General features: G+C 39.2%; 1 protein-coding gene across 1 annotated transcript in view; it reads left to right on the forward strand.

Moving 5' to 3' along the window:
• The first annotated feature begins 1,571 nt into the window (after positions 1-1,571).
• The window catches only part of hsf2 (heat shock transcription factor 2), a 35,899-nt gene continuing 21,511 nt past the window's right edge, over positions 1,572-15,959 (forward strand). The window contains exons 1-7 of the mRNA XM_076756698.1: positions 1,572-1,820; positions 2,164-2,272; positions 4,541-4,668; positions 5,935-6,059; positions 10,567-10,642; positions 14,644-14,705; positions 15,305-15,383. Coding sequence (XP_076612813.1) covers positions 1,728-1,820; positions 2,164-2,272; positions 4,541-4,668; positions 5,935-6,059; positions 10,567-10,642; positions 14,644-14,705; positions 15,305-15,383 — 672 coding nt within the window. The 5' untranslated portion in view covers positions 1,572-1,727. The remainder of the gene's footprint in view (positions 1,821-2,163; positions 2,273-4,540; positions 4,669-5,934; positions 6,060-10,566; positions 10,643-14,643; positions 14,706-15,304; positions 15,384-15,959) is intronic.

Genomic DNA, 15,959 nt, shown 5'->3' on the forward strand with positions numbered 1-15,959 from the left:
TTTTTTAGTTCTGTATTATTTCTATTGTTCATTCATTCATCTTCTATACCCGCGTATCCCTTTCGGGGTTGCGGGGTGCTGGAGCCTATCCCAGCTAGCAATGGGCGAAAGGCGGGGTACACCCTGAACCGGTCGCCAGACAGACATACAGACAACCATTCAGACTCACACCTATGGACAATTTAGAGTCACCAATTAACCTAATGAGCATGTTTTTGGTCTGTGGGAGGAAGCCAGAAAGAGCCCACGCATGCACAGGAAGAACTGCCCGACCCGGGGATCAAACCAGCGACCTCCTTGCTGTGGGGCACGCGCACTACCTGCTGCGCCACCGTGCCGCCTTATTTCTATTGTGTTATATAGTTTTTTCGCAGCCGTAAGTCCAACCAACAATGGTCTTCTCTTATCCAGTATCAGACCCAGCCTTGACAAATCATTCAGAATGAGTGTAGCAGGCGAGCATGGCAACCTGATCTTAAACAACTTAGAAAGGATAAAGGCAACCATCTTCCAAAATTCGGCCACTGGGGTACACTCCCAGAACATATGAAAAACTGCCCATCACTTTGGAAAAACAGAAAGTACATATGTAAAACAGCTAGCCAGTATTTTTTGTCCGTCCCGATTTCTGCATCATGCCAGCATGCAGTCATCTTTGAGTTTTGTACAAAGAGTCACTATACAGATGCATGTGTGCACAGTCTCTGATGGGCTCTTCTGTTGACTGGTGTTTATTGTTTCAGGGAGGGCAACAGCTTCCTAGTGTTGGATGAGCAGCGCTTTGCCAAGGAGATCCTATTGAAGTTCTTCAAGCACAACAACATGGCCAGTTTCATCAGGCGGCTCAATATGTGTAAGACAGCCATCACCACCTCGTTTTCAGTTGTAACGCTATCTGTTGGGGCACCTAATACTAATAATACTACATTTGTGCAAATATCCTGTGCAATGTTACATATTTTATTACTGTGCTTATATATTATTTCTATTGTGTTATATATATATATTTCTACTGTGCAATAGTACAAAACACTGTATCTTATTATCCATATCCTACTATGTGCAAATCAAAAAAAATCCATTGAGAAACTGAGCCATCCCTCTAAAGGCAATTTTATTTTTATACACTTTTTGTCTATTATGTACACACACACACACACACACACACACACACACAAATATATATATAGTGGTGATTCTAGTTAGTATTCCTTTTTATTATCTATTTGTCAGCCATCTTAACAGCACACTTTCATCATAGGAAAACGTCCAACAGGTCTTTGCAGTGTCATTAGGCTAAGACAGTTGAGGCTATGGGATTTACTCATGGCAGGCAAGAAATGATGACACAGTTACGGAAAATACGGCGGGTGGAGGACAACGTTAAAAGTATATTAGAATGTGGAAATAATTTTTCCAAGGACGACTGGACTGGAGAGACTGCTCTAAGAGGTCGCTATAGTATCTGCCCTTAAAAACACTAAAGGGGGAGAATAAAACCTGAGGGTGGCAGTAATACATCCTTATGGATGCCAGCTGCCGTAAAATCTCGAAGAAGAAGAAGCAGCAGCAGCAGAAGTAGAAGAAGAAGAAGAAGCAGCAGCAGCAGCAGCAGCAGAAGAAGAAGAAGAAGAAGAATGAGAAACATTTCTTACAGGCTAACGTTACAAAACAGAATAAATACTGCTTTTTGTCAGTTAAAGTGTATTTCTCCTTGAATTAAAGACATGAAGCACAACTCGAATGTCCCGGCTTTCCTCACAAAGCTGTGGACGCTAGTCGAGGATGCAGAGACCAATGAATTTATTTGCTGGAGTCAGGTAATGCTTAAACTTAAACGTTGTGGTTAGCATGCAGTTGTAAATGCTAACGCAAAGCAGACAACAATTAACTGTTAGGGTACAGCAGTCGGGCTTGTCATGCGACCCATTCGTTTCAGCATAGAGAGCGATCGGCAAGCAGAAGCTGAAGTTAAACATCAACTGTTAGCTAGCCAGTATTTTTTGTCCGTCCCGCTAGTTAGCCAACGTTAGGTCAAATCCGATTTCTGCGTTGTGCATGCATACGGTAATCTTTGAGTTTTATGCAAAGAGTCACTATACAGATGCGTGTTTGCACAGCCTCAGATGAGCTCTTCTGTTGTCTGGTGTTCATTGTTTCCAGGAGGGCAACAGCTTCCTAGTATTGGACGAGCAGCGCTTTGCCAAGGAGATCCTCCCGAAGTTCTTCAAGCACAACAACATGGCCAGTTTCATCAGGCAGCTCAATATGTGTAAGACAGTCATCACCACCTCGTTTTGAATTGTAACGCTACCTATCGGGACACCCGCGTTATGCCATCAGTCAGTGCTTCATAGTTGTTAGTGACTCACAGGTGTCTGATGGAGAGGGCTTTTTGATTCATTGGGTTAATCTGCAGCCACGCTGAGATAAGACAGATGACAGGTATTAGGTCTTAGTTTCGCAGATAAGTAGCTCAGGTACTGACCCACCTCTCCACCTAACCATAAAGCAGGGTCAGAACCAGTTAGGGCTGCAACTAAAAATTATTTTCATTCTCAATATGAACATTATTTTCTCAATGACACAATTATTTATTTTGTCCATTCATTGTCAGAAAATAGAGAAAATGGCTGTTGTAATTTCCTGCAGTTCAAGGTGATGTGGTCAAATAGCTTGCTTTATTCAGCAAACTGTCCAAAGGATCAAGAGAAAAGTTCGAAAGCTACTCAGTTTACTAACATATAGGATCAACAATCATATTCTGACATTTTAGAAGCTGATACGAGTAAATATTTTTACTTCATGATTTATTCATAAAGTATTTTTAATTGACAAGGACCACAACAATGAATCCATCAAAATGGTTGTGAATTCTTTTGTCTATCTCGTTTTATTGGTAGGTTAATCAACTAATCATTGCAAATCTAGCACCAGGGTTTATTCTATGTTAAACAGACCTTGATAGATGCAGGGGCAAATGCTATGGTAACAACGGTAACCACAAGGCACAGTGTAAACGATGTTAAAACTCAGTTTTTCTTCTTGTTTTATTTTGCTGACTTTTTTTAATGCAGTCAGTTATTTTTAGTGTCACTGGTTGTCAGTTTCAACATATATCACCATTTTGGTTAAGTTAACTTGAAACTGCCAAAATCACAAGTAAGTCTGTTTCTCTGCTGTCATTTTTTCATATGAAACCAGACTGGGTTAAAAGTAACTTTTAACTGACATTATGCTGGTCTGGCAAAGATCTGCTTGAACGGCTACTCACCTTAACTAATGTCTGCTCTCATTGCTAATTTTAGGTTCTATGTAAAAATCAGCCACAGAGAAATTTGAGATTTGGGAGTTTCAGTTGAACTTGTGAAAGCCGGATCTGTCGGTGTATCATGTCAGCGGCTGCGGTCAAGCTGGTTGCAGTTTGGATTTTGATGCCCATCTATTGTTGCAGTTATTGTACGGTTGCTTGGAGTGACCAAAAAGGAAGTTGGCCCATATTTCAGCAATTATTTCCCACATTTAATAAACCAAATTAAACAACTTTCCAATACACATCACATAATGTTATTAAGTAAGTCTTGTTGAATATGTGCTATCACCAGTGAAGTCCTGTGATGATTCCATAGTAGGTTTACTGAGAACCGCACTGGACTTCTGCTCAAAATGAATATGACCATATAAAATTTGACAGCATTCAGTTTCACTGAATCTGGGTACAACCAAAAACCAAGAGAGAGGTCTGATGCAGTATAGTCAGTGAGCAGATCAGTATACAACTGCTGTTAATTTTGTTAGTGTCATATTTCTAATATCATGATATACAGTACATATTCTTGGTATTGTGTAGTATTTTGTGTGTGTGTGTGTGTATATGTTATTGTCATTGCTGGATGTCTCTCTCTCTCTCTCTCGCTCTCTCTCGCTCTCTCTTCCTTCATTCTTTCCTTCCTCTTCCCCTCTCCCCTCCTTTTTATTAGTTTCAGTCAGGGTCTAAAACACTGCTATGCTTTGAACAGATTACACATTGTTCCATGTAATTCAGTCCAATGCAAATGACCTGCAGTTATTTTTGACGCTATGTCAGAGAGGTTTTGATTGGCCATTTTGCATTATACTGAAAATTGTTTGTTGTTTGCTTTCTTGACACAAATTTCCAGAGAGACCAAATAGCAAATAACTTAAGAGACAAGATTTGTATATCACCATCTCAGATCCTTATCGCATGTGTAGATTGTAAACCCAGTCTACTACATCAGTATAAGGACAGCTTTGTATTGTGATGGTTATGAACATGGGACAACCCAGGTATCCTGGGTACCCTTAATGGAACCTGCATATTTCTGTGTTTGCACGTACATTTATATACATACATTTTGGAGGGAGTTTTTTTTTTTTGCTATTTTTTAATGAGATTACCTGTGTGGGTGTGTGTGTGCGTGTGTGCGTGCGCATGCGTGCATGCCCGTGCCGCATGCATGTGTGCGTGCATGTGCGTGCGTGTGTGTGTGTTTTTTTTTTTTTTTTTCCATTTGTTCAGATGGATTCCGTAAAGTGATGCACATTGACACAGGCATTGTGAAGCAGGAGAGGGATGGTCCAGTGGAGTTTCAGCACCCCTACTTCAAACATGGACAGGACGACCTGCTGGAGAATATCAAGAGGAAGGTGGAGTCATCTCTCTTTTCAGTTGTCAACAGAATTAATGTAATAAGGCATAGGGAAAGTACCATGCACTTGCCAAAAACATCATCCCTGAGAGTAGGAAAAGGTGTTTTTTATTAGAATGATTTTTCAGCTTTCAGGCCTTCTTCGAGATCAACAGTAGGACAGAGGCAATGGTTTGATAGGCTACACCTTGGTAACAAATCTGATGGTGATTGGTTAATTGTGTTCCATCATTAGGATGAGAACATGATTAGGTAATGATGTTACCCCATTAGGGTGAGGCACAACATCAAGAGGTCTTCAGAAAATCAAAATTTTAAACAAATAGTGACAGCAGCTATAGCCAATTAGATTACGTCAAAGTGACAAGAACTATAATGTGTCATACTACACAGAGATATAAATTTTACATGCAATGTATCGGTTAAGTATCTTCCAAAATGTTAAGAATACATGAATTTTAAATAGATTTAATTATCTAATTAAAAATTGATTTAGCTGAAGGTGTATTGATAGATGTTTTTAACCTAATGGTGGAACATGATTATCTAAACATGATCAGATGTGTTACTAGGGTGTGGCCTATGTAACATACCACAGCCTGGGTCCTACTATGATTGCTGATCGTGAAGGCCTGAGCACTGAATTGTCATTCTAATGGAGGAGGAATGCATGCATGACTTTTCCTGCTCTCAAGTCTGCTTCCAGTGATCAGTACAAGCCTTGGTTTGTATTACTTTCTTACAAAAAGCATCATCCTAACAAACTGCTCAGCAGGGGTTTGAGCAGTTCACTGTGAAATTTTGGGCAAGACTTGTTTTGACATTGAACACAGGCAGACAAGACGATGGATGTCGGTTTTGTCTCTTTACACCCCGGACAGATCTAGGTACAGACTTGTAAAACCTTGTTTAGCACATGCAGGGGAACACTCCTGTCAAAGCTTTATTGGAAATACAGAGACACTGGCTCTTTGCCAGCCCAGTGATCTGGTACTTCAAATTTTATGAATCCGATGTAGGGTGTTTGTATTTATACAGACGAGGTTAAAATTGGGATTGTGATAACATGAATTACTTTTGAGCTTGTTCCAAAACCATTTTGCTGCATCAAGACCTTTGACTCCTCTATCTCTTCCTTTTCTCATTTACTGGTTCATATCTTGTGCAAAACTCCTATTCTTTAGGTCACAGTTTTGCTGTCCTTGATTCTTCCAGTATTGGGATGGTGTAGACACAAGATTGGATTGAAATTTTTGTCTTTCAGGTTTCTAACACTCGGCCAGAGGACAACAAGATTCGACAGGAAGACCTGACCAAGATCTTGGCAAGTGTTCAGAGTGTTCACAGCAAACAGGAGAACATTGATGCCCGGCTAGCAACACTGAAGAGGTGAGTGTAAAGCTGTTTACAGGTCATCCCAGAAAATATATGGAATCCAAAATCAAGAACAACAACCCTAGAAATGTTGCATTTAGAGAATTCCATTAGTAAAAGACAGACAAACAGTGAAGGGCTGAAAATTGGTACACCCCTTGAGTTTGAATTTGAAGATGTGTTTGGTCAAGGTGTGGTTGCAGTTAGGCAAGTACAGGGGCTTCGTTAAGATCACTGTCATGGTTAAATAATAAGAATATCAACTGCTGTAAGACTCGACTTAAACCCGAGATTCTGGACTGACTTCCGTTAAGTTGATTGGACTATTGTGGCAAACCACACACACACAATAGTCCCATGTTACAGTATTTTCAATTCAATTCAATTCAAGCATTTAAGGCAAGCCTGAGCCAGCTCTAACTATAAAATTTATCAAAAAGGAAAGTTTTATGCCTACTCTTAAATGTAGAGACAGTGTCTGCCTCCCGGACAAAGACTGGAAGATGGTTCCACAGGAGAGGAGCTTGATAGCTAAATGCTCTGGCTCCTGTTCTGCTTTTGGAGACTTTAGAAACCACAAGTAAGCTTGCATTCTGGGAACGCAGTGTTCTAGTGGGGTAATAAGGTACTATGAGCTCATGGTGCCTGACAATTTATGGCTTTGTAAGTAAGGAGAAGGATTTTAAATTCTATTCTAAATTGTACAGGAAGCCAGTGCTGAGTGGCTAATATCGGAGAAATATGATCTCTCTTTCTCGTTTTTGTCAGAACACGTGCTGCAGCGTTCTGGAGCAACTGGAGAATATTCAGCAACAAATTTGGGCAGCGTGATAGTAAGGAATTGCATTAATCCAACCTGGAAGTTACAAATGCATGGACTAGTTTGTCTGCATCGGTTTGAGACAGGATGTGCCTGATTTTTGCAATGTTACGTAGGTGAAAAAAGGCAGTTCTTGAAATTTGTTTTACATGAGAGTGAAAGGACATATCCTGATCAAAGATAACTCCCAGATTGTTTACAGTGGTGCTAGAGGCCAACGCAATGCAATCCATAACTGGTACATCATCAGAAAGTGAGTTTCTAAGGTGTTTAGGGCCTAGTACTATAACTTCAGTTTTGTCCAAGTTTAGCAACAGAAAATTGCAGGTCATCCAGGTCTTAATGTCCCGAAGACATGCTTGTAGTCTAGTTAACTGATTGGTTTCTTCTGGCTTCATTGATAAATGTAGCTGGGTATCATCTGCATAGCAATGAAAATGTATTAAGTGAATAGAATTGGTCCAAGCACAGAACCCTGCGGAACTCCGTAGCTGACTTTAGCGATGTGGACTCCAGGAAGAATTGATTGGTAATCAAAGATCAAGGTCACTGTGACCATATGTCACATTTAGTCAGATTTTGGATTGCAGACACTAATCTTGGGTATTCATCTTGAAACTGTGTTAGATTGCCTGTGCTGCCGGGTGAAGATGTGTGTGAAGCATCCATGTTTTACAATTTGTAGTGTCTTTTCAGCAACATCCACATTCATGAAGCATTGTAGACCACCACAGGCTCAGTGGTTTTACTGATACTGAGCTTTAGATGATTCAGGGCTTGTTCCACCATGTGAAAAAGCTTATCAGTCCTCTGTACTCCTCTGTAAAAATAGTCCATAAAGTAAGACAGTATGTTGCTCGGGAGATTTTTCACCGGAATCATGCATGTCAATATAATAATGAATAATGAAAGATACGTGTAATACCTTTCATTAAATTCCTTCAAAGTCTTCACTACATATGCTATATTAGTCTGGACAGACATGGATGTAAACTGCTACTTAACTGGTTAGCAGAGGGTTTCATTCCTTCATTGAGTCATGTTGTCCTTCCCCTGCCATACTGTACAATTTTACTCCAATTTCACCAAACAAATTAGTTGACACTGTATTCCCCTTATCTCTGTCTAACTCTCTCCTACTTCTAGTATTTTGTCATCTTCTCTGACATATTCTTCGAAGATGTATTGAGCACCATTGGCCCTCCGTTATTTTGCAATAACTTTATTTTCTCTAGTTGTGTTACAAGTCGTTTTAAGATGATCTCTACTCTGCTGCTTATGAAAAAAAAAAAAAAAAAAAAACGTGTTCAACCTCAGAACTACAAACCAACCTCAAAGTTGCCCTTTATTTCTAAAATCTTGTGAAAAAGTTATCTGCAAGCATCTTTATTTGACAAATTCCAGTTTGGTTGCCATGGGAGGCACAGCACACAGACAGCTCTTCTCTCACAAATTACATGTTTTTGGTGTCCAATCGTGGTGAAACCATCTGGATTTAAGTGCTCCTTTAGATCATCTGGAATACCTAGTATAGCACTTGAATGGGTTTCTTATAATCTGATCAGATTTTTTTTTTTTAATCAAGGCCTGACAATGTGTCTTGATTGTGGTACGCTGACCTGTGGAGTTGCTCAAGGGTCAATTGTAGGACCTGTTTTATTCTCCCTTTGTATGATCCCCTTTAGGGGACAGTAGCTGAGTCACTAATCATTGTTTTGGTGACCAGGTGTACTTGTGAAGCCTGGGTAAGCTTCAGATATGTCCATTTTCCAAAAATTTTCTTAAGGATATTAGTGCCTGGGTGTCTCATAGTTTCCTGCAGTTATACCACAACAAAATTGAAGTTCTACTCCATCAGCTCTGAAGATCCTCGAATTTAGCTAAAAAGTAGTTTCCAGAAACCAAAGGGTCATTTTTGATTCCACGTTGAATTTTTGAGTTCAGTTATTGAGTTCCATCATTTTCATTTCAGAAACTTTGCCAAGCTGCAATACCTCTGTTGATAACATTTACCATGGTGGGTTTCCATGCCAAAATCTTTGCCGTCACAGCAAAATAAAATCAGTTACACAATCAGAATCAGAAAACAAAAATTTCCATGATCAGTCATCTGATTCATCTCGTCAGTACATATGCTTTTGTTGTCAATGTTATACCTGGCTAACCTAACTACCCCAAGCATATGCACGTTTTCATGGACTTCTCTCGCACACCGTGGAAGACTCACATCCTATAATAAACCTGCAAGACAGATATACACAGGTTACCCACAAGGCCAAGTGCAGTTAGGCTGCGAATGCACTAATCTGCCTCATTCAAAAGTGTAGAAACTACAGCAAATCATATAATTATGATCTGTCTGTTTACCTTGATAGACAGATGGGGGCAGTGGTGGTGGAAGTATTCAGGTACTTGAATTGAGTCAAAATATTAATACACCACTGTAAAACTACTTCTGCTCTGGTATGTAAAAGTTAGTGATGGGAATTACAGCTTTTTTAAGAGAGCCGTCTTATGGCTTGGCTCTCTTAAAAGAGCCAGCTGTTTCAGCTCCCAAGTGGCTCCTCAGATTTCTTGTTGCTTAAATTAATTCTTTACCAAAATAATGTAAAATTATGTGTAAAAGTAATTACTGATGTACAAAACATACTTTATTATCAAATTTTACTGCATTTCCTGTGGTCACTCTCATTTTCTTACCTTTCCAGCAGTCTGTCTCTGTTGCAGCTCTGTGTGTGTGAGCCAGCGACCGACATATCACTAGTAAAAGTGCATCCCAATTACCCAGAGCCTAAAATGACACCCTCACAATTCTTGCTTTGACAAGCCAATTGTTCAGACCTCAAAATTCTGAAACATGAATTAATGCTATTAAGATAGCATCTATCAACCTGGTAGCATTGCCCCCGCATCAAACCTGTCCTTCCAAAGGAAACATGCTATGTCTCTTTTTATTTTGCAAACAGCTAAAACAAATCATCCATCGTTTTGTCTTATCAAGTCTTTACTATTTTAATGGTCTGTTTTCTTGTTTAAGACAAGCTTAAATGCTAAGCTCAAGATTCGTATGGAGTGACAACACTTTCTGTCAAGGCTCATAGATTATTGAACACTTTCCCCTGGGAGTCTGATCAGCAAACTCTGTTATGAGTTTTAAATCACAAAACGTATTTATTCTAAAATTGCCCTGCTTTGTCTTTATTTCTGTAACAATTTTTGGCTGTGTTTGTTGTAATTATTTATTAAAATGCAATCTTCTTTATGTAACTGAAACAATTTGTAACCATGGTTTTTGAAAATTCTGTGTAGAGAAAAAATTAAACTTTACTTACTCACTAGCTATATTGTTACAACTGTGTTATATGTGTGGGTGTGTGTACATGTGTATATGTCGGTAACTACATTTGTAATTATAGTCAGATGTCTTTCAAAGCATTGTCCTGTTGCATGAGAAGGACAGAGTGATAGAAACCCATGTCAATGTAATGCTATAGGATAGAACACCACCTCTGCTACTACAGCCTCAACATTATCTTGGAGTGGGAAAACACACCTCTCATTACATGTCAGACACTAATTTCTTCAGCACAGAACATTGTCAGTGAACAAAAATCAGAATGAAGGTACAGGACCTCATAGGAGATGGTGTTTGTTCTGCAGTCCATTCTCTCAATTGTAAATGTAACTTGTTTTGTTGTTTAGGGAGAATGAAGCTCTGTGGAGGGAGATCTCAGATCTGAGACAGAAACACGCCCACCAACAACAGCTCATCAAAAAGGTGAGCATTTCACTGCACCCATTAGTTTACACTATCTGGAAGTTTATTCACATTCATGTCTCCTGTAAACACCTCCACTAGAATACGCCGCATTTTTTAATGTTTTCTGAAAGACATTTTATTATACTTCATAGGGGTCGTTAAAACCTTTCACAATCCAGGTGAAGAAAACCTGTTCCCCCTTAGGGGTAATTTGAGTGTTACAGGCAGCAGCAATAGTATTAGGAATATAAAAAGGCATAGAAGGGAAAAAAAATACAACATAGAATGGATTTAGACTTACAGATTGTTTAAGTACAGTGTTTTTTCACCATTGCACATTAGATTATAAAAATATGTAACAGTATATAAATGAAAAATATGCATATTTATAGACTTGATACAAAAAGAAAAAATGTAATTTTGAAGAAAATATGTAATATTACACAAGATATTGCAAGTAATGGCAAGATGATGAAATCATAGAATCACAAAAGTGCAAAATAGTAATTAAGTAATGTTGAACAGTCTGATCGCAGTTGGAATGAAGGACCTGCGGTAGCGTTCCTTCTTATAGACTGGATGCAACAGTCTGCTGCTGAAGGTGCTGATTAGGGCCCCCACCGTCTCATGCAGTGGGCGGGATGGGTTGTCCATGATTGGTTTGGTGAACTTCCTCCTCTCACCCACCTCCTTGATGGTGTCCAGAGGGCAGTCCGGGACAGAGCCAGCTCTGCTGACCAGTTTGTTCTGTCTTTTCCTGTCCCTCTCAAAGCTTCCACAGCTCCAGCAGACCACTGCATAGAAAACTGCACATGACAGCACAGAGTCATAAAATGTTCTTAACAGTGTCCTACATACTCCAAAGGACCTTAATGTTCTTAGCAGGTGGAGATGACTTTGGCCCTTCCTGTCCTGCCCATCACCAAAGTCTTACTCTGCGCATGTTTGAGTCATTTTGAGCACTTTCGACCTCTTTTGTGAGTGGTGCTGCCTTCACAGGAGAACCGTCTTTAAATATGTGTTATTATTTTTAGCAGGACAAATGGAATGAGAGCTTTCTGTTCAGTATCTCCACCACTAATTTGTTCTAAACCAAATGTTTCTAAACCAACAAGAGTACCAAACACTCTATGCTACTTCATCTTTATCACAGGTTTGCTTGAGGAGGAATCTGCATATTACAAATAGAAATAAGACTTGTCATTTTATTTAGTGCCCATGTAAGCATTTTTGCGGCACTGAATTGATTGCTCTGGGAAGGGAAATGTTTAATGTAATGACATCCACCAAATGTTATGCTCATCATTGGCATTCAAGCTGCAAATCAGGTTGCGTTCTCTGTTAATTCTCAGACAGCTAGCCATAGCCACCAGGGGCCCGTTGCACAAAACTAGGATAAAGGATTAAGCTGGGATATGTTGGTTATCCTGGCTCAACTTATCCGTGATCTGTTTGCACAAAAGCAGGATAGTGGAAAGTGGGATATGTTATGGGATAAGTTACCATGGAGATTTATTCTGTGGAGCTAGCCTGCTCTAGACCAGGCTAAGTTCCAGGATCTATTTAATCTCATCCCTAATCTCAGTCAGTAGTCATCACAAATGGAAACCAATAGTTATTCCGCTGCCCACTACACATTGTTATCACATTCAACTAGATCCACTGTCATTATTTAAACATTAACACAGAACATAAGAATCTACGGAGCCCCTAAAGTGCCACGCAGAAAAAAAATACATATATCGAGCGCACGAGATACTAAAACATGCGCACGAGATGCCATGTTTAAGCTAAAGTGGTCACTACGGAGAGCCGTATGCACGGACAAGTCAAAGCGTGGGAAATATCTCGAGCACACGATTTAGTATTTCGTGCGCACGTTTTAGTATCTCGTGCGCTCAATTTAGTATATCGTGCGCACGTTTTAGTATCTCTTGCGCTCAATTTAGTATATCGTGCGCACGTTTTAGTATCTTTTGCGCTCGATTTAGTATTTCATGCGCACGTTTTAGTATCTTGTGGGCACGATATAGTTTTTTTTTTTTCTTCGTGGCACTTTAGGGGCTCCGTAAGAATCATTAATTTCAATTTTAATTAATTTCATTAATTTCAATCATTGTAGATAAATGATTATATTAGATGATGTTGCAATCATTAGATAGTTTCCCATAGACTATATATAAAATACACATCCAATATAAATATAAATACACATCAAAGAGTAACATGATGTTCCTTTATTGAATAAGGATAAATCAAAGCATCAGATCCTTTCAAAACTGAAGTCACACAGTGACTCTACAAGATAGAACGCACAGAATCAAAGCATATTATACAACACAAGAATAAATACACATTCAAAGGTCTGTATATAATACACCCCACATGTCTGCACACTGAAATAAATGAAGGACAAATCCGTACACAACAAATGAACAGACAAATGAATGGATGCAGTAGCCTCCCTGCAAGCTTGTATACACACAGTATACAGCACAAACACAAGAGGCCAAATCAATCTAAATCCAAAAAAAAAAAAAAAAAAACACAAATTCCTCTGCCAATGCAGGCCATATTTAACTGAAATTCACAGCATGCGTCTCTGCCAATGCGGGACATATTTAACTGAAATTTAAAGCATGCATGTTAACTAAAATAATTTGACACATATTGGTCCCTGACCAACCGACCACTGTCGTCATCAAGGAAGATGGCAGGATTGTCCCAGTCCCATGTATGATGGCACTCTGGGGGCCCTCTCCTTCCTCAGGCAGGCCACATTGTGGAGGACAGCACAGGCCACATTGTGGAGGACAGCACAGGCCACAGTGATGTCACATGCCCTCAAAGGGCTGACCCGTAAGTCATGAAGACAATGAAAGCGTGCCTTCGGGAGGCCAAAGGTCATTTCAATCCTGGCCCTCGTCCAGGCATGGGCATGATTGTAGGCCTGCTATGCTTCCTGTGGGTCTGTGTACAGCGTCAGGAGAAAAGGCTGGCAGGCATACCCCCTGTCCCCCAGCAAGACACCAGAGAATTCACCTGTCAATACAAAATCTCATCATCACAACCTCATATATAGAGTGACATTCTTGACACAGCTATGATGTAAAAACTGGTTATTGTGCATTCTTAAGTATTAGTCAGGGCACTTACCATTCTGCAAGATGTTCTTGTATTTAATCTTGACTTGCTGCCATGTCCGTTTCGACCCAGTCATGTTTAATCTATATACACACACCACACACTTTTATATTATATATGCTAATAAAACAACATACATGAGATAAGATCAACTTTATTTATTCCAAAGGGAAATTATCATGGAGTTATACAGTCAGATGGAGTTACATTTACACAATTTCACTCACATCTGCAGTCAATTTCACTTACAATTTCAACTGATTCATAATCAGAGTGGAGATAATTAACTATTTGGATTGTAATCGTGATGGTTTCCATGGAGCAGTAAGTGTGTATTTGTGTGCTACTTACGCATTCAGGCGGTCTGCAATACTTTGCCACGCTTTCTCTCGTTTTTATAACTGTGGCGGTGTTGCCTTTCTTTTTAATTTGGTCCTTCACCCCCTCGTAAGCCTCCATGAGGATTTCTGCCTCCGACGGGGAAAAGTACTCCGCTCTAGTTGCCATAGTGAATCGGTGAATCTGTGATCGATGTCTGGGTCTATTTGAGGAAGCCGCGTGCACATACTTATCCAGGATAGGTTTCACCTGGCTTGATGAATCTGTGTCTGCTCATCCTGACTTGGTCTTTGTGCAACCGATTAAGCCTGGACACTCATGTTTTGGATTGGTTGAACTCAGTTCAGTCACTTATCCTGGATGTCTTAATCCTACTTTTGTGCAATGGGCCCCAGGTGTTACCAGTTGCATTTTGCAAAAGAGCTCAGCCTGTACCAGCTCTATATGGAAAGTGTCCTGAGACAACCTTTGTTGTGATTTGAAAATTGAATTGAATGGAATTTTCTGTTGAATCTCAGAGACTGTTCTTTTTTCAGCTGATACATTTCATCGTCACATTGGTACAGAACAACCACATCCTGAATTTAAAGCGCAAAAGGTGAGTTCTGACATCCGTCAGCTAGGATTGGAGTGAGAATACTGGTCCTTTAAATTGTCCTCCAAACACACATTCCGTGCACCTGTCAGAGATGCATTGGTGAAGTTGTTACTAATTATAATTAGTAATTATCACAATATAGGGGAGTATTCTTAATAAGCTGTGACCAAATTAGTAGTAGACACAGTGGTTTAAAATGCACTATGTACAAAATACACAAACTGTAACTGTTGTAGGTGTCACAGAATGTAATTACTTGATTGCATGATAGTTACATTGCTGTGTAAATACTGAAGCTGCAGCTAATGATTTTCTGTCTTAGTCTGTTAGTTACTGGTGTGTTTTTGGTTAAATTATTGTTCATAGTTTACAATAAGATGAAGAAAAGAGATAAAATCTTAATTGTTTAAGCTGTAACCAGCAAGAATTTGGAATCTTTTTTGAATGAGTTAGGTGATTTTTTTTTTTTTTTTATTGTAATTGTCATATTTTTGTCTTGAACAAGTACATAATAAATCAAGTAACTGTTTCAGCACTCTCATAACATGAACTGTCGTCTGTATTAACTTTGAATGTTGATGTCACCATCTTTTTGACAGGCCAGTTCTTATGAACAGCAATGGAAAGAAGCCCAAATACATTCATCAGATCTATGATGAGAAAGTGTGTGTGGACCAGGTCAGTGAATAGAAGTACCTAGCAATAAACATCAGAAGTATTACCTATCGTGAACACTTGTGAATGAGTGTATTCATGATAGGATCAGTTACTTCTCAGTCCTACTTGAGTGTACATTACATCTGACATTAACAGATTACATACTAGTGTATTTTTACATACTACTTGAGCATTTTCAATACATTTTAAGTGCACTTTAAAACTAAGGATGAACTGTAAATACATGTCCTCTATATATATTATATATATTATGCATTCAGTGCACATTAATCCCTGCCCGTGAAATATTTAACAACTCTTATTGTTTGATTTAAAATAGCACATAGACAACATATCATATTGAAACTGAGAAATTCCATTGTTTTTGAAAATGACATCATCATTTAAAATTTGATTCCAGCAACACGCTTTACAAAAGTTGGGAGAGTGGCAACAAAAGACTGGAAAACACCTGATGGAAGATCTCGCAATTAATTAAGTTAACTGGGGTTCACTGCACTGGGAAATAGTGCAACAATTTAAGAATGATGTTTCTCAATATAAAATTGCAAATAATTAGGAGATTTCATTCCCTAC

This window comes from Chaetodon auriga, chromosome 18, assembly GCF_051107435.1.
Source record: "Chaetodon auriga isolate fChaAug3 chromosome 18, fChaAug3.hap1, whole genome shotgun sequence".
NCBI classification, from domain to species: Eukaryota; Metazoa; Chordata; class Actinopteri; order Chaetodontiformes; family Chaetodontidae; genus Chaetodon; species Chaetodon auriga.